We start from the raw sequence: 19,874 nt of genomic DNA, 5'->3' as shown, positions 1-19,874 counted from the left end.
GATGTGATGAATGCATGGATGAGGGTTTCGGCGGCAGTGAAAGACAGAGAGGGCCGGAGGCGGGCGATATTCCTGAGGTGGAAGAAGGCGTTTCTGGTGATCTGGTTTATGTGGGGGAGGAATGAGAGGGTGGAGTCAAATATGGCACCAAGGTTACGGATGTGGGGGGAGGTAGTAACAGTGGAGCCATCGATATTGAGGGTGAAGTTCTGGGTGGAGCTAGTGAGAGAGTTAGGGCTGATGAGAAGGATTTCTGATTTGTTGCAGTTTAGTTTTAAAAAGTTATTTTGCATCCATATTTTGACATCTGTGAGGCACATCTCTCCATGCACACAAAATAGACATGATTTCATTCAGTAAAATCAAGTGCTATGTTTGGGATGTGAGTTTAAACTAGTGTTCCGTCTCGTGACAGGGTATTCAAGAGCTGTTGGTATGACAAACTGAAACAGTAAAGATAAAATTCTTTGTCATTTCTGAACCGCCCTAATTACCCTTTTTGGGATTTAAGTCACATTTGGGATATAATCTCCATGTGTGTGTGTGGTAAATGTCATAAACACATGGTAATTAATTGGTTATTGTTGTTAAATGACAATTAAAACATATCACACAGGAAGATGTGTTTATTACAGGCGTGTTATGGTAAACAACATTTATTAAGGGACCAAAAAGTCACGAAGTGACTTTGGTCACTTATTGTTTTTGTGTTTTTTATTTCTTCTCCTTCTTCTTCTCCTCCTTCTTCCGCCAAAAATAGCTGTTCTGGCTGAGTCGGTTTTCGCGAAACGCAGGAATCTGGTAGAGGGCCATGCCAAACGGTGACTATGCGAAGCCCATGACGATTGGCCAAATGGTGTCGCTATAGCACTCAATTGAAAATGCAAACTTTGAACGTGCATATCTCATGAACCGTTTGACCGTTGGCAATGACACTTAGATACACATATGTCTCCTCATGCCGAACAACTTTCGTGTTCTGACCTCTGACCTTTAGATCACCGGCCATTTTGAATTATATGAAAAACTGTTCAAATGTATCTCCTCCCAGGATATTTGGGAAATAAGTGAAATATTTTAGTTTTTATGAGCCAATGAAAATTGCTGTTTTGTGAAAATTCTTCTTCTGCCTCTAATACCTACATGCAGCCATTGCAGCGTAATTTGCTTATGACACTTTACAGTATGGTAGAGGGTTATGCCAAATAGCACTGAAACCAGTTTTACTGCAATAGGCCAAAGGGTGGCGCTATAGCATTTTTTTTTTTAATGAAACCTTTGAACAGGCATAACTCATGCTTTAATTGGCCAAAATTCATGGCACTTGTTCCCACATGTTCCTTGACTCATGGGGAACACATCTTTCACTTTGGCAAGTAAGCTCAACCCTCAAATTTTCCGCCATTGTGAGCAGTTTGAAAGATGCTTATACCTGATTTTCTGCCTGGATTTTTGAGCAATTGGCGTGAAACATCGTACACACAATCTATGGACCATTATCTGAAATCCCGGTTGAAGAGAAGTTTGTACGTGAAAACCTGAACATCGAACACACTATAGAAATAGATAATGACATGCCCAAAATGAGGACACACATACTTGTTACCAAAACAATGGTTTTGCTGTTTACAATGTAGTCACTGATTGTCTCTGTGTAGCTCAGTCAGTCGAGCTCTTGCCTTTGGATCACAAGGTTGTGTGTTCAAATCTGGGCACTGACAACTCAGCTCATCAGTCTTATTTGTGCATATTGTTCTTATTGCGTATTGTCTTCTTTCTTGGTCCCGCCTTATCGCTGCTTGCAGCTATATTTCTTATTGTTCTTGCATTGTAATAAGACAACAAAATCTAAGTAGGCTAAGTAAATCTTTGAAAAGATTGTCCCAAATTTCAACCTGGTTTCTCTTCTTGGAATCAGGAGCTATGTTGTGTCATGTACTGTATGGCGAGAATGATGCCAACCCTTGATGGATGCGTTCGGATCGAGCTTTGCTCGACATTTTGGGCAAGAGCCCAGATCTCATTAAAAGATTGAATAGAGACCCTTAACCTGACTCCTCAGCCATGCATTTCTCCTGGGCTATAAAGGGATCTGCATTAGGTATGTCTCGCCATTAACAACCGACTCTGCATGCTTGTAGACTAATTCATATGAGAAATTGTTTGAACCTATACTGTTTATGCTGTCACCTCTGACTTCTGCTTCAATGTTGGAATTCTCATCATATACAAATGAATTCTCGGTATGCCTGCTGACCCAGCTATGGTGTGTGTTAGCCCTGGTCCAGTGTGTTAGTGTCGCCTCTCTCTCGCTAACGCACAGAACCAGGGCTAGGTGTGTGTGTGTGCATGAGCACGTGTGTGTATATACACAGTATATTCCGGATTTTCTCGCCTTCCTAGTTAAAAGTGTAGACCGGAAACAGAAAGGTCCAACTGGCTCAGGATTCAAACCAGCGATTTTCTGCCAGTCATCACTGCATATACAGTATGTGGTATGCGTCACCATTTGGCTATCGCCCTGACCGCCCCCTAGACTTTGATAGATTGAATATGTACCCTGCAAAAGTAATTAACAATGCTTCACAAAAATATAGAAAACCATAAAATGTTTGAAAAAAATTGAATCATTTTGAATTTATTTGAACACAAATCCGTCCGTGGACAAATATATAATTTTCAGCGACGCCCTGCACATAGAAACACAGACATATACACATTAAAAGTTAAAACATTTTCATGATGTCAAGGATTGATATGTATTTGTACAGTATTTCTACAAGCTTTAAGATGTGCTCTTTTCAAAGAGCCCATACAGTAGGAGGGTTAAAGGGATATTAAACTTTCAAAAAACCTTTGGTCATTTTATAGTCTATAGTCTACTCTGGCTTATGTGAACAGAACACCCCAGACGATTTTTAAGTTGCTCGATTCAGTATTTAGATATTTTATATTCATTTTAGCTGCCCCTCACGTATTAGAAGGACATTATCATCAGTCACCAGAAAAAAGGTCTGTGTTTTCGATGAATCTATCGTGGTTAAAATGGAGTTTACAATGGTTACAATGGTTTTGTATAAGAATTAATATAAAATATCTAAATACTGAATCGAGCAAGCAACTTACAAACTTTCTGGGGTGTTCACATGAGACTGAGTATCCTATGCCACCAAAATGTGGAACACCCTACCAACAGCCATTAAGACATGCAAATCCCTTGACTCCTTCAAAACCGCTCTCAAAGGGCACCTACGGACGGCTGCAATTCGAAACTGGCCCCCGTAAAATCGGAATCCCCCCGTCCCCTTTCACCCTTACTGTATATGTTTCATTTCCTGTTTTTTATATAGAAGTGTATATTTGTACGTCTCTAAATGTTCTGATGAATTAGAAATGGTGGACCCTGTTGTAAACAAGTGCAATGCTTTATCAGTGTGTTGTCCACAGTAATAGTCTTTGTCTTTGTATTGAGTTGTGCTTTCATGTGAAATGTACCCATTCTGCATGCAAACTGTTAATAAATACTTCAATCAATCAATCAATAAGATGACAACGTTTTTTTTAAAGTGAAATATCCCTTTAAACTGATTAGATTTTGATGCTATATTTATTCTCTCTTTATCTTTCTATCACGTAACCCCGGAGGGTCGTTGGGGCACCACAGACGATCTGTTGACCAGCTCTCTCGATCCATCCCTCTCTATCCTTTGCAGCTCTCATTGCCTCGCTGAGTTTCAAGTGTGTCCATTCTCCGATGTTATCTTCCCATCTTTTCTTTTGTCTCCCTCTTCTCCTGCCCCCTCGTAGGCTACGGTGCCTTGCAGGATGGTCTTTGCAAGGCCTGAGGATTTATTAACATTTTTTTTCTGGGGACCCCTGGAGGCTGGAACCACCTCAAGGATCCCTGGGGTTCCCCGGATCCCACTTGAGGATATTTTTCCACATCAGTCTAAGCAATTTGGATTCTATTTGTAATTGTACCATACATAATTTGTTTAAATAAATAATGACAACCATGATACAAATCCAGTGCTACATTTAAAAGCATTAATACATTGTTGCATTATATCATAATGCGCCTAAAATACAAATACAATTTTACTTTGAAATTCTCTTGTCACGTACGGGGCAGAATGCGACACGGGAAGTTCCGCCTCCATCCTGGTGGTGAGTTGCTGTCATAGCAGGCAAGTGGCTAACGCTAACGCTTGCTAAGTGGCTAGCAAAACAGGTAAGTGTTTCTTATTTCAACGTTTTGGTGTCGAACTGAGAGCCGGACAACCGAATATATGTTTCGCTGCGGGTGAAACACAAAGCGAAGACGACAGAACGGCTGTCATTGTGCCTTGTAATCATTTTCGGCCCTGTCATTCAGCAGCTTGGGTAACGTTACCTTTAACTGTTTAGCTGCTAGCGACAAGCTAGCTTTTGTGGTCAAGCCTAGCGACTGTTCTTAATGTTTGTTTACGTTTGCGAAATTACAGCTTCGTTCTTATTTTTAGGAGAGGAGACGTGCCTTATATGTGTGTCAGCGTTATATTTTTATAAGAAAATATGCGTGTAGGTCCACTGAAAGCCACCCAACGTTAATGTTACACAACGGTAGCGGTTGTAGCAAAGATTCCATGTTTACAGTGATGACCATTGATTGAAGGGGCTGATGAGTGCGTTACATTGTCCCTTTAACACCGAATACTATGTTTATTAATTTAATAACGTATCGTTTAACGTCCAAAATATATACGAGGTGAAAATGATGTTATTAAATACCCTATAGGCTATATATATATTTATATATCTTTTTTTAATTCATCGTGAGTGACTATATGTAATATCTTATAATAGGCCTGCCCTAGAACCTCATCGCCACCAATTAATCGACCAAGTAAACTTTTTGATCCAGACAGAGATTTTGCTGTGCTGTTGTATTTTTCTCCTCATGGTCAGATAAAAAACACAACTACCATGGCTTATCATAGTTTGATCGTTGTTACAACACGACAGCAGATGCGACGCGGGTCGATGGGTTGAAAAGACAGCAGTTTGTTCTTTGTTGTTTTAAAACTCGTAGGTTGGGTGGGTTGCCAGGTTTTTCCAGACTCACTGTAAACAATTGGTAGGTGACAATGAAGTAGCCTAATGCAGTGCTATCCACTTGCTTATAATTAGTGTTGTCATGATCAAAATGATGATAGATGATAGATGATGACCTTGTCCTTAACCAAAAGTCAGATTGCTATCCAGACCTTGAATGGCTTCAGTTTGGAGTAAAGAGTGCACAGTGCAGTTAAAAGAAGAGCCACTACATGGCAGTAGTAGTACTCGAGCAAAAAGACCCCAGGATTCTCTTATTTTTTTGACAGTGTGAATTTATCGGATCGGATCGATTCGATTTGTGAATTTGAAGAATCGTGACAATGACAGCCCCACTGCTTATCCAATCAAAATAGCAAAGAATTGGCAATTTCTTTTTCTTATTTTTTTGAACTAGAAGAGGTATTGGATGTTGTCTGTCTCTGTCATGGTGTTTTATATTGTATGTGTTATATGTTTGATAATCCAAGAGTAATTCCATTAGTGATTCTGCAGTAATATCAAATGCAAATTTACATGTGGTCCTTAGTCTCCTCTTCATGCCGCCCGCATGAGTGCAAAATATTGTTATATGTTGAATCCTAATCGTTTTGTCGTGAGTGAAAATCACCCAATAGTCTGTATATTCTGTGTCTTGAGAGCCCATTCTCTCTCTCCCCCAGCCTATGTAAAACAGCAGATCTTTCGATGAACATTCCATGCTGGAATAGGGAGGCTGGGGGTTCAAGTGGCATTTTAAGTTTCATGCATATTTTGATCATTAACATTTTCATGTCATTTTTATATCGTCACAATCCCTAGTATAAAGACTGTTTTTCACATTTTTTTCCAATAATATAATTGATTATACATGCGCTTTAAAGATTCATCTCTGGTTTAAGAGCGTCTGATTAAGGCCTAAATTGTAATTGTAAATCGTAACATTACCATTCACAATAATCCGTGATGTGTTTGTTTTGTGTTGGACCCAGCAGCAGGTGGTTGTGGGGTGTGTGTGTGCGTGCCAGTGAGTCAGTGTCCCAGACAGTCAGCAGCAGCCATGGAGCAGTGTGCGTGTGTGGAGCGGGAGCTGGAGAAGGTGCTCCATCGTTTTGTCATGTACGGCCACCAGTCTGAGGAACGGCTGGACGAGCTGCTGAGGAACGTCTGCGAGCTGAGAGGGCAGCTGGTCGCCTTCGGTAAGAAACGCACGCCAAAGCGGTCATTACTGACCCCGCGGTAGTTAATGGTTATTATTCACAAGCTCTTGTTAATAGAGGGTATGCGCATGCATAAAGTGAGTGGCAAAGTGAGTTTTAACGTTGTTTAATGCAATCGGATTAGATGGGACTTTTCTGTTTGGATGTATGGGCTGTCAAGGCCAGAACGTATTGTTTTGCCACTCGGCGTTCCCGCATAACTTCCGGGTATGATGAGGATGTCACGCGCATACCCTCTATACGACATGCAAGGTTTCTGTCAGACGGTGACGGTATCCTTAAATTGGGACTCTGCAAATCACACAGATTACTGGACTGTATTCTGACACTCTAATCACTGTAATTGACATAATAGTCAGCATCTAGAGACGCACAACAACACAGTTGAGTTGAGACGAGTATTTGTAGCTAACCATAAGAAAATATTTTTAAATATTGGTTAAATTAAATGGGTTAATTATTTAGTACTAGCTAGTATCATATTTGTATAATTTGAAACAGTTTGATAGACTGCAGTGCAGTGTGGTCCACTTTCACGAGCGTAATGAGTAGATATGTTTACACATATTGTGGGAAAATTGCGTTGCTATTAAACACTCACAAATTTGTACTTAGTATTTGAAAGGTAAAATGGTGATTGCGTGCCTTTTATCAATAAGATTCATAAACAATATCAACAGGTTTGAACAATCTAGACCAAAATAAGAGGAATTAATTTCAAGAGTTACCATAATTAAAAAGTGTTGCCCTACGACATGCGTGTTGATCACTTTGTTCTCCCTGTTTTGACATGCAAACCGGTTTGCAAACCTGTTTCTCTCCTGTAGGGGTTCAAGATGCAGATTTATCAGTCTTGTCTCAAACAATGGCACAGTGTTGTAAGAACATCAAGGAAACGGTACAGATGCTCGCCTCTCGACATAAGGACATCCATGGCAGCGTGTCGAAAGTGGGCAAAGCCATCGATAGGGTAAGGACACAGATGGACAATTCACAGCAGTTCATTTACACAGGCTGTCATACATGTATTTAATTACCCTGCCTGCGTGCCGTGGCAGGGTAGTGTCCCGTATCATCTGCTCTCATATAGCCATATTTTGTAACTGATTGGTATTGATCTGTCCGATCATATTTCTATTCTTTGTATATTTTACCCCATTGCTCTGGTCAGCTGTCCTATAAATCAGTGGTTTTCAACCAGTGGTCCTTGAAAGTTCATTATTTGCCATAATGTAATAAAAATAAACAAACTTTCATAGATTTTATATTCATTACACAACAACTGAAATAATTCAAGCCTTTTTATTGTTTTAATATTGATGATTATCTGTGAATTAGAATATTTTACGAGACCACTAAAAAAATATATTTTTTAAACAAATGTCAACCATCTGAAAAGTATATTAATGTATGCAGTTACTACTTGGTCTGGGCTACTTTTGAACAAATTATTTCATCAATGGGTTGTGGCATGAAGGTGATCAGCTTGTGGCACTGTTGAGGTGTTATGGAAGCCCAGGTTTGCTTTGATAACAGCCGTAAAGTAATTTGTGGTGTTCAGTCTTATGTCTCACACCTTCCTCTTGACGATACAACCAAGATTCTCTGTGGGATTCAGGTCAGGCCAGTTGGCTGGTCAGTTAAGCACAGTAATACCATGGTCAGTACACCAGTTACTAGTAGTTTTGGCACTGTGGGCAGGTGCCAAAACTACTAGTTGGAAAGGAAAATTAGCATCTCCATGAAGCTTGTCAACATACTGTAGCACAAAGTACTCTAAAAAGATGGCTGTGTTGTTGAAACCATTGTTACATTTTCAGTCATGAGTCAGTCAGTGGATCAACACCAGCAGATAACATGGCCTAAATCATCACTGTGTTTTGTCATGTCCAGAGTCTCAACACAACCATCTATTATGATATTTTACAGCACTGTGTGCTTCAGTATGTTGACAAGCTTCATGGAGATGCTAATTTTCCTTTCCAGCTCGATTTGGTAACTAGTAACTGGTGTACTGACCATGGTATTACTGTGCTTAACTGACCAACCAACTGTCCTGACCTGAACCCCACAGAGAATCTAGGTTGTATTGTCAAGAGGAATTTGTGAGACATAAGACTGAACAATACAAATTCATTTACGGCTGTTCTCAAAGCAAACCTGGGCTTCCATAACACCTCAACAGTTCCACAGGCTGATCACCTCCATGCCATGCCCCATTGATGAAATAATTTGTTCAAAAGTAGCCCAGACCAAGTAGTATGCATATATTAATAAACGTTTCAGATGGTCGACATTTCTCTTAGTGTTTTCGTAAAATATTCTAATTCACTGAGATAGGATTTTTTGATTTTTATGAGCTGAACACCATAATCATCGATATTAAAACAATAAAGGGCTTGAATTATCGCGAACGCAGTGATCGCGAATGCAGTGAGCACTAACTATGAGACCCTGCAGATCATGTCTGTCTGTCTGTGTCTGTCCCGCTGTGACACCACCCGCCCGCCACCAGAGGGCGCAGCTGTAACACACACACACACACACACACACACACACACACACACACACACACACACACACACACACACACACAGGGCGCAGCTGTAGCACACACACACACACACACACACACACACACACACACACACACACACACACACACACACACACACACACACACACACACAAACAACCACACACACACACGAGCTGCGTTCGCTTCCCGCGTTTGCGCGTCTTACTTGTTTCAGTTGCTGTGTAATCTAAAATATATGAAAGTTTATTTATTTGTATTACATTATGGCAAATAATGATTTTTTTCCAGATTATTCTAATTCGTTGGGATGGACCTGTAGATTAACTATTTTTTTTATCTCATGATTTTGCCAATCACTCTTGAGAGTGTAAATTGAATCCAAATGGACCCGTAAAGGTTTCATTTTACGCTCCCAAGAGTTACATTATTGTTCAAGAATGTACACAATTAGAAAATGTAGGTGAATCGTTATTTTGATCAACGTTTGCCTGTTATCTCCCCTAAATCCAGCATGGAATTGTGGACCAAAACAATCTTTAGTTTTGGGTCTGAGAGACTAAACCTCATCAAATGGTGGTCCGTGGCTAAAATGCAGAGTACTATAGACTAATAACAGTCCACACTAATTATCCATAATGTATAAATGATGGATAAGGGGTCAGGACAACTAGGCCTTTTCGTGGAGTGGTCAGAATACAATTTGGACTTAAACTGTTATTCGTCTATAGTACTCTGGGCCCTGGTATCAAAATGGTTGAAAACCACTGATAGAAATGGATATTATCCATGTAAAAGGTGTGTTGACTGTTTTGCAGCGGCTATAAATGTCCCTGGATCTAAATGTCCTATCTTTTCCAACCATAGGGTTAAGTCTTCCCAAAACACAATGTCTTAAAATATGTTAATTACAGACACGCAGCCAGGACGAGTCTAGAAATGACTAGACTAGTTGTCAAGTGAGAAACCGAGAAAATTAAAATCAACATTTGGCACTAGTTAAGGTGGCATAGAAGTATCCGTGCTTTTCAGTTTGCATTCAGTATTTTTGGTTCCGCCTTAAAATTGTTTTTGTGTGCGTGTGTATGTCTCCGAGCGAATCTCTCAAACCGCTGGACTGATCAGTGCCAATTCTTATTTTTATCAACTTTAATGTCCCGCTGCTACCACCCCTTCCAGGGGAAAAGCTGTCCTAAAGTGCAATGAAATGAGGATAATATACTTTTGTGACAGCTGGAAAAGAATCTGATGCAGGCATTATGATGTAACAGAGCGAGAGAGAGCACACACACACACACACACACACACACACACACACACACACACACACACACACGCATGATGATTTGGCTGTGCCATGATTTGGGGGAATTAGGGATTTAAAATAAAAGCAGGCCAGTGTCTGCAATGTCTGTGATTTAAGAGGCATCAAGCATAAATTACCTACGGTATTGCCAACTTTAATTTACATTGTGTGTGCGCAGATGTACGATTTAATTAAGGTTTATTAAAAAAAACAAAAACAAAAAAGTGTACAAGCATTGTGAGCTTGTAATCTTTTGTTGATGTATAACTTTTCTTTTTATATATATAAAACGCTGCTTCTTGATTATTCGATTAACCTATATAAGCAAAATTATTTGCTTCTAAATATCTCTTTTTGATATATTTTGGTTTATTGCCCAGCCCTAACCAAGGTGTTGCAAAGAGATGTTTGTATGACCAGGTCACAGAGCATTTTTGGAATTCCTGCTGAGCTTTTGGCCTTTTATTTATTCTGCTGCAGAATTTTGACGCAGAGGTCAGTGCTGTGGTGGCAGAGACGGTGTGGGACTCCCCAGAAAGACAGAAATACCTGAGCGAGACCATCGTGGAGCACCTGTACAGACAAGGAATGTTGAATGTAGCAGAGGACCTGTGCCAGGTGAACAGCCACGATGCACTGTATCGGTGCTGTTAGGAATGTGTGTGTGTGTGTGTGTGTGTTTATTGCAATTATGTTGCATAATCGTTAGAATAGTTTCCATTCATCTGGTATCAATTATTCTGTTGACAAATATCGATACATTTTCAAAAATGTAAAAAAAAATGTCTCTCCTCTCCTCTCTCCTCTCCCTCTTCCTCTTCCTCTCCTCTCTCTCAGGAGTCTGGAGTCGTCATAGACATGAGTATGAAGCAGCCTTTCTTGGAGTTGAACCGGATCTTGGAGGCTTTGAGAATGCAGGACCTCAGACCAGCATTAGAGTAGGTCTCCTCTTTCACGCTATAGAGCACCTCAGACCAGCATTAGAGTAGCTCTTTCACGCTATAGAGCACTATAGCATTGAAATCAGTTGAACCACCTTAACTCTATTTTATACTTCACCTATAACTGAACCACGGAGAACCACTGCAATAGAGACTGTTTAGGAAGTTAAAAAAAATACCTTGTTTTCTGCATAGAATGAAGATTTTATTATCAGTCATAACAATCCGGTGTAGATTTAACCATGAGTGACCAGGTTGTAAAAACGTTCTTGATGCTCCCGTAGAAGCCACATCTGTATGCAATCAATCTAGTTTAAACCCATTTTGGGCGGTTACCCCTTTTGGTGTTAGCATTAGGTTATGCTTTAGCTATTGAAAAATAGCAGATCTACAAGCTCATAGCGTGCCACTATTTTTTTTAAATCGAAGAACGACTGACACAGAAACATAGCTTTTTCAGAAAACTGTCAGGATGTAGAAGACATTTTTAGAATCTGATCTCCGGTCAGAATGGGTTAAGGAAAAGAAAACAACTTTCATTTGCGACGTCATGGAAAAGAAATAGTCACTACTCCTACGGTAACACCATGAGTGGCATCGTGTTGTCGTTCCTATAGGTGGGCGGTGACGAATCGCCAGCGTCTCCTGGACCTGAACAGCACTCTGGAGTTCAAGCTGCACCGGCTCTACTTCATCAGCCTGCTGAACGGAGGCATCAACAACCAGCTGGAGGCGCTGCAGTACGCCAGACACTTCCAGCCCTTCGCCTCCCAGCACCAGAGAGGTACTGGTACAGTAGGCATGTGGCACCCGTGCTGATTTTGGCAGCACATTTTTGATTTTTACCTTAGTCATTTGAATAAAATTCAATTTAGTTTTAGACTAGTCATAGTTTGGTCATCTGAAATGTTTTTCTTTTTATTATTATTTTTAAAATATAGTTTTTGCGGCTTACGCCTTTTATTGGTTTTTTGAAGGGACAGACAGTAGGCTGACAGGAAACGGGAGAGAGATGGGGGAAGACATGCAGTAAAGGCCGTGTGGGGCTCGGGAGTCGAACCCACGGCACACTGCGACTGGATTACCAGTCGGGTGCCCAGACGGTTACGCCACCGCCTGGGCATCTGAAATGCTTTTGTGTCTATTTCTAGTCGACTAAATGTCATGCAATTTTAGTCGACTAAATCTATGTTTGGTTTTTGTCGACGGAAAAGCATTATTTTGCAGGCCTTGATGCCGTCATAAAAAAGAAAAGAAAAAAGATGGTCGCCGAACATCTTTCGTCATTGTTTTTTAGTGCATGATTACAGCTCACATTTCATATCACACACTAGCCCCCCTAAAAAAAAAATATATATATATTTTTTTGAAAGTCGATATACATTTTTAATAAATCGATACATATCGTCGGGATATAATATAGATATATATCGATATATGATATATCATTACATGCCTAATAATGACTAATATCATCTTCCCCGTCCGGTTTCTCTCTCTCCCCGAACAAGGGCCAATAATGTTTATATAGATGCTCGACAAAGCCGGGTGCACCTCGGTGGATTGAAACCCCGCCTAGACTCTGCGGTAGTGGACAGCTACTTAACCACTGTGCCTCATGACATCTGATTCTACATCTAGCAGCCAACACTTTCAAACTGTTCAAGTGGACCCCGATCAAGAAAATGTTGGGAACCGCTTCCCTAAAGTGTGTCTTCTCTCTCTCTCTCTCTCTCTCTCTGTGTCTGTGTCTGTCTCTCTATCTCTGTATCTGTCTCTCCAGACATCCAGATTCTAATGGGCAGTCTGGTATATCTGCGCCACGGCATCGATAACTCTCCGTACCGCAGCCTGCTGGAGACCAACCAGTGGGCAGAGATCTGTAACATCTTTACCAGGGACGCCTGTGCACTGCTGGGCCTCTCCGTAGAGTCACCCCTCAGTGTTAGGTGAGATGCACATCAGCACACTACAGTACACACTGCTGGGCCTCTCCGTAGAGTCACCCCTCAGTGTTAGGTGAGATGCACATCAGCACACTACAGTACACAGCCTCTCCGTAGAGTCACCCCTCAGTGTTAGGTGAGATGCACATCAGCACACTACAGTACACAGCCTCTCCGTAGAGTCACCCCTCAGTGTTGGGTGAGATGCACATCAACACACTACAGTACACAGCATAGAGTCACCCCTCAGTGTAGAGTCACCCCTCAGTGTTAGGTGAGATGTACATCAACACACTACAGTACACAGTAAATATAGTCATTTATACACAGGGCTGCACATAAGCGGTGCGCCAGCGCACATGCGTCGTCAAAATTCAAAATGCGCTATCAATCAAGCGCCGGGAAGCGCTTCTGCGTACCAACAGCCGGGGCCGCCTACAATGATTATTTATTATGGCCAGAATACTAGTAAATTCTGTGGCGAGAGCATTTTCCACTGACTGCCACTCAAAGTGGCTACTGGCCAATCACAGCGCGTCCTTACTCAAAAGGGGGAGGATTCCATGCTGCTTTCTGCTGGGAGGAGGTGAGAAAACCTGACACAAATAGTTTCGTCTTCTCCGTTTCAGATAGCAAACTACTGTAGTCCCCGGTGTAAAAGGGCATGCTTTGGATGCTTTGCACTATTCCCATTTGCCGCTGTGCTTGTGTTTGTTTTCCGGGTGCTGGAGCAGCATGGTTGCTCGTGTGCGATGCCGTCTCTGACAGCCTAGGCACCGGCCACCGACTTTTTACGGGTATTAAGGTTTTAGTTCCGACATAGTGGAGTGGGAAGAGTTTAAAGCATTGCGGACTGGCACTGCTGCTGCCCAACATGAACACCGTGTCTCGACATACTGTCCCTTATTATCGTAAAGTCGGGTAGTGTACACTGTTTATTTTTGCACTGAGGAGCCATGTGTGTCTGACTGTCTGATTACGTCGCCTCAGCTAAAAACAAAAGTGAAGCCTGATGTATGCTTCGCCGTACGACGTGTCGCATGTTAAAGAAAATAGCTGATCTGCAAGCTCACAACGTGTGTGAGCAACACGTTGTGAGCTAGTAGATCGGTTATTTAAATACAAAATAATAAAAAATCGAAATATTGCTTTGATGCTCATATTATCCTTAGGAAGTATTAAGTTGTTTTTATTAGAATATGCATTCCATAGGGCTTGACCACACATGGACCTAGATTTTAGCTAGATGAATCTACAACAAGAGCCATTCTATGGCTAAATCTAGAGTTGCAATACCCTCCATTGACTCCCCACTCATCCAATAAATATCGTTTTGCTATAAGTTATTCATCCCTCTTTTATCCATCCGGCGAGACGGGTCGCCGCATTTTAGGAGCACCAAGAAACTCCTCCAGGTGCTCCTCTGAGTACTAGACCAATAAAGTTGTGTGCAGCCCTGTTTATACAGTCAATTCCTCTCCACACATATTGCTGGTGGACTCATATACTGCACTACACTTTGACGTTTTTTGACATAAAAGTGTTAAAAGTGATAAAAGGCATATTCAGGCGTATGCAAAGGCTCAACTTATGTAATTTAGAATTGCAATTTATGTAGGCATAGCACTGTGCTATGTGCTATGTTATCAAGGAGGGATAACGGATGTTAGGTTCCTAGCTTACTTATGATTCTTGATGACTATTTCTTTCTATGTATTTGACGTATTATGTGTTGTTCTTGCTTACCGTAAATCGCTCTGGACTAAAAGCGTCTGCTAAATGCCTAAATTGTTGTATGTGGTTTCTCCTTAGCTTTGCATCAGGCTGCATGGCCTTACCGGTGCTGATGAACATCAAGCAGGTGATAGAACAGAGACAATGCAGTGGCGTGTGGACACACAAGGATGAGCTGCCTGTAAGTTCATGCATGGTTCTCGACTTTTGTTTAATTTCAAGGACCCCCATAAATCTGAAAGTGTACAGATGGAACAAAATGGGAGTTGAATTATTATTAATTTCTTTGTTCACACCTTGTCTTTGCGGTTGGCGTGTAGATTGAAATTGACCTTGGGAAGAAGTGCTGGTATCACTCGGTGTTCGCCTGCCCCATCCTCCGGCAGCAGACCTCGGAGAGTAACCCACCGATGAAGCTTATCTGTGGCCACGTCATCTCCAGAGACGCCCTCAACAAACTCACTAATGCTGGGAAGTAAGTGAAGAACACAACATTTCCTGCCTTTTTATGAACCATGATCGTGGAGAGAGAGAGAGACAGGAGATGTGGAGCTGGAGAGTAGGTGGATGGCCAATTGATTACTTAACCAGTCAACTTTTCACAGTCAGTTTGCAGCACTCTTCAGACACAGGCAGACAGACGGATACAGACATCTGCATATACAGTATGGGCACAAAAGGGACACAGACAGATAGTTAAAACGGGTGCTATGACAAGTTGACAACGGGTATTATTAGGTTCCCAAGTTGCATCGTTCTCAAGTAGGCCGGTGGCCGACGGGCACGTACAGGTCTAGTTCAGTAAATGGTCCGTCCGTCCATCCGAGAATTGATCCAGGGACTTGCTGATCAGAGCATTGTTTCCAGGTTGCTCAGTCGGTAGACCACTTTCCTTTGGCACAGTTTGGTTGCCATGCATCACATTCACCACCACACCCTGGTAGGCAGAGAATGGATCAAAATAAACAAGCTGCATATATGTGGCATTTGGCATAATCAGTAATGGGCAACTGTATAGACTTTATTTTCCCCCCTCTCTCTCAGACAGCCGTACAAGTAGGCTAGGCTTACATTTGTGATGAATGAATCAAAATGTAAGTGGCATAATAAACTGCAAACAAGCTGTTCCCCCACCCACCATAGTGGAGCCTAACTCATAACTACCCTCTTCTGCCAGGCGTAGGCTAAAGTATAACCATGATTGATAGTAGGATCACTTTGCACTGCAGATCTTAGTGTGGGTGGGTGCAGCGTGAGAATGGAGATTGACTATATTTGGTACACCTTCGGGTCGGAGAATAAATTGGTCGTTAATAGATTGATTCCGTCCAGCTGCAGTAAACTGTTTATACTACCTGCATGGTCTCGTCAATGCAAAGCATTTTGAAGCACAAAGGCTTTGCCGTGACGTTTTGGCTACTTTCTTGCAAAGAATATAATTTTACACGACAAGATCGTGAAGCATGAATATCACCTGATAAAGATGTGTAGTTTCCACCCAAGAAAACAATCACGAAAGCTGAAGAACTTTGACGAGATGCGCAGCCAGTGTGACCGTGTGCTGCTGTGCACTGCTGCTGAATACCATGCCTGCTTAATTGTCTGCTCGTGCGCGCTCCGGTTTCTCAATATCAATACAAGTTTAATAAGCATCTGATCCTTCAGGTGGGAATATATTCTCTATTCGGACATTTATAGCCATAAATAATAGCGTACTGTATATGTGGGACTGTCAATCCAATATTGAGAAGGCGGAAAAAACCTAAAACAAAACGTAATTCTCAGAATAATCTCACGGGCCAGAAATAATTTCCGAGGGGCCAGTTTTGGCCCGCGGGCCGCCTATTGCCGACCTATTGTCGTTTTGGGTATCAGCCGCCACTTTGGAATTAAATAACATGGCTGCCATCGTCTTTGCCTTCCTTACCCAAGATTCTCTGTCTCTGCTCAGTCATGCAAGTGACGTGACACTCGACAACTATATAGACAAAAACATCACTTGTTACACCCCCTTTAATTAAACTCTGAGAGTGTACAAATATAACCAAATGGACCCGTGTCTTGCACCAGACGCAGGACACTTGTTCAGCATGTCTGATTGGCTGTTAGTGTTTTCCCTCTTTGATCACACTTGTGAGGGCTTGAAATTGACCATGAAAGGCATCGTTTTATATGGTAGATTCTTACCCATTATCCATTATACACACACTGCCATTATAATAACGTGTCAGTCATCTTACCATTGAAGAAGCATCTTCATGATATGGGGGCTCCGCTGTTGACTCTTTGTTTTCAATAGTTTGTAAAAGTTCCCACAGACTAATTTAGTTTCACTCTAGTCTGTTTACATCTTAACTGGAAGCGAGCGTGTCCGGCGAGGACGCGGTGTGATGTGGCCAGTTCACGCTTCATTGGAACTTCTGCCTTTATGTGACTAACATGATTTATTAGGAATTCAGTTCTAGAATTATAGGGTCTACCAAGCTCACTTTGCAGCAATAGGCATTGTGTGAGCTAGTAGGACTTGCTATTTTCGCTGTGCACATGGTGTGTGACTGACCGAGAATACAACGGTCAAACAGTCCATAAATATTGCTTAGATATTTTTACTTTATAATTTTATGGGACATGATATGCTACTGGTAAATAGTTTAAAATGTTTACATGGTGCTGCTTTAAGTACTTCTCACATCCTTCCCTCTTGTCTCTCCTCAGGCTGAAATGCCCGTATTGCCCCATGGAGCAGAACCCGTCAGATGCCAAGCAAATCTACTTTTGATAGCGTTTGCTCTCCTCGTGTGTAAAAAGGCTCAAGTTTCCCTGGAGGCCTCCCTCCCTATCTTCCTCCCTCCCTATGTCCGCTCTTGGCTCTCGTCCCCTGGCCTGTTATTGTGCGCATCCAGGTTGTATCGCAGTGCTCCCCCCTGCCCGGAGAGCCTTTTGGCCCCAAGGCCATTTCTCCTCCACCCTGGACCCCCACCTCACCCCACCCCCTCCATGTGCTCCTGGTGTACAGAGACGAGTAGGGACGGCTTAGCTCCGACCCGGAGTGAAATGAAGTGAGGAGTCCGTCTTTTAATGAGAGGAGTGCCTCCGAAAAAAAAGGATTGTTCGTTGAAACTAAATTCTTGCAAATGCCCGGCAAAGGTTCTCTAGGCTTTTTACTTTTAGAGTATATGTACTGCATCATGTTTTTTTTCTTGGTTTTATCAACAGTTTGAGTTGGCTTAAGAACAACCGCGCCTGTCCCCCCCCCCACCCCCCCTATTTTCTTTTAAACCCTTTCTGACTGAATGGGCTGAATGATTATGAATGGTATAGAGTGGGTACATGCTATGGGTTAGGCAGTTTCAGGATAGTATTTAACTTTTATTATAACGGAGGAACTAAGTCCAGAGAAGACTCTTGCGAAAGTATATTCAAATATAAATTGTATTGAAGGGTTATTGTTTGCTGGTGGAGGGAACCATTAGGACTCTGAGTTGGTATTGAACACTTTTTGATTGTGAAATGTGAAGCATTTGTCCTCTTGGTGACAATAAAGGCCTCGTGTAGTTTTGAAGTCACGGGTCGGCGCGCTGGCTGGTGTTTGGGGGGTGTAATCGGTCGGACGCTAAACAAGACGGTTGGCGAAAACACAACTCTGCCTTGTGACCGACTGCACCAGCAGCAAGTTGTATCCTCTTCATGGAAGCCATGTGTCTTGTTTCCGTATATGTATTTAACAGAAATACCACAAAAAAAACAAAAAAGACAAACAAAAATATACTACTGTGAACTGTGCTTTGTTTCTATTCTTCATTGCTAGAGCTGAGACGACTTGTAAGATAGTAAGTTAATGTAAACAATGCCCGTAACTGACAATACAGCATAACCTTCAATACTAACAACCTACGACAGGATTCTTTCTTGGTTTTGTTTACCATTTGTCTCGCTAGCTACGCAGTCCTGCCTTGTGTATCCTCGGTTTTGCACACAGTGTGATTTGGAGACGTATAGTTAAAAAAAATGTGACGATAGCCATCTAGGTCTATCTTGCGGTGACTGTAGGCTTGTGATTTAGCTTTACTTGTTACGGGTGTGGGGAGGTCTTCTGATCATTGTGGCTCTAATTTTTCAATATATATTCACATAGAAAACGCCTCTGCTACTTGCTGCTGCTGCGTAATGTTTGGCTTTGATTTCAGGTTTGAGTCAGAATAGAAACATTGAAAAATCCATACATCATCTCCTCAGGGCTCATTGTATACATGGTGACAAATATACTACTTTAATGCAGATTTCATACCAGGGAGTGGTAGGGAGTGGAACCCGCTAAACTAAAGACACATTCTGGTGCTATTGAAAACATGAATATCACATTTGCACCGAAGCACACTATTTGTCTGCTTTAGTGCATGTGGAGTGTCATTTTTTTAATAGGCAGGCTGAGATGATCAAATTCGGCGTACATTTACGACTGAATGTTAAAGCCAATGGTTAACTAATTGGGACGTTTTGCCCTCTTGGAATTTGTGTTATTCAACCAAAACACAGTTTCAGATTACACCTGGGGGTCCAAGCCAGGATGTACTATAGTTTGTGTAGATATTCCACACGGAATCAATAACTCTATGTGTGTATATGTATATCATTGCTGTTGGGTGGAAACCTTATGTTCAAAATTGTTACTTTGATGAATTCAAATAAAATAAATAGCAGACCTACTGTACAAGCTCAAAACATGTCGTGATGTGGCGTGTTTTGAGCTTGTAGATTTTCTATTCTGACACTGTAGTATGATCAATACAAGTATGGCATTAATTAAAAACATAAAAAACCCTAAAAGAACAAAGTCAAAATATGAAGATAAGAGGTTTGTGCCCAATATCGTTGATATACAGTGTGTGTGTATGTATATATGTGTGTACATATACATACATACACATAACCCCTTGGAATTGGTGATGTCACCTCACAAGAATGAGGCTTATTTGTTTGGCAAGCGCTGCACCAGCATGAACACACACACAATGTTGCTGTTGGGTGGGAACCTTGTATGTCCAACACGGTTGCTTTTCAAATCCGGGGGTGGGGGGAACACACACACACCCCAATGGGATCCAATATAGTTCATAT

General features: G+C 41.6%; 1 protein-coding gene across 4 annotated transcripts; it reads left to right on the top strand.

Annotated features, from left to right (window-relative positions):
• Positions 1-4,161: 4,161 nt before the first annotated feature.
• On the top strand, positions 4,162-18,539 carry rmnd5b (required for meiotic nuclear division 5 homolog B). Of its 4 annotated transcripts, none has more exons than XM_083786139.1 (10): positions 4,162-4,231; positions 6,069-6,272; positions 7,121-7,263; positions 10,616-10,753; positions 10,973-11,073; positions 11,694-11,860; positions 12,860-13,025; positions 14,835-14,937; positions 15,077-15,231; positions 17,472-18,539. In XM_083786139.1, exons 2-10 carry the CDS (start codon positions 6,134-6,136, stop codon positions 17,533-17,535), a joined length of 1,176 nt encoding a protein of 391 aa, XP_083642265.1. In that variant the 5' UTR covers positions 4,162-4,231; positions 6,069-6,133; the 3' UTR covers positions 17,536-18,539. The 4 variants fall into 4 exon arrangements, with proteins under 4 accessions (XP_083642265.1, XP_083642262.1, XP_083642263.1 ...); XM_083786136.1 differs by having other exon boundaries at positions 11,694-11,875; XM_083786137.1 differs by having other exon boundaries at positions 4,172-4,231; positions 6,066-6,272; positions 11,694-11,875.
• The last annotated feature ends 1,335 nt before the right edge of the window (positions 18,540-19,874 follow it).

This window comes from Protomyctophum parallelum (assembly GCF_964188405.1).
Source record: "Protomyctophum parallelum genome assembly, chromosome: 16".
NCBI classification, from domain to species: domain Eukaryota; kingdom Metazoa; phylum Chordata; class Actinopteri; order Myctophiformes; family Myctophidae; genus Protomyctophum; species Protomyctophum parallelum.
This window is presented reverse-complemented; position numbering and strand designations above follow the sequence as displayed.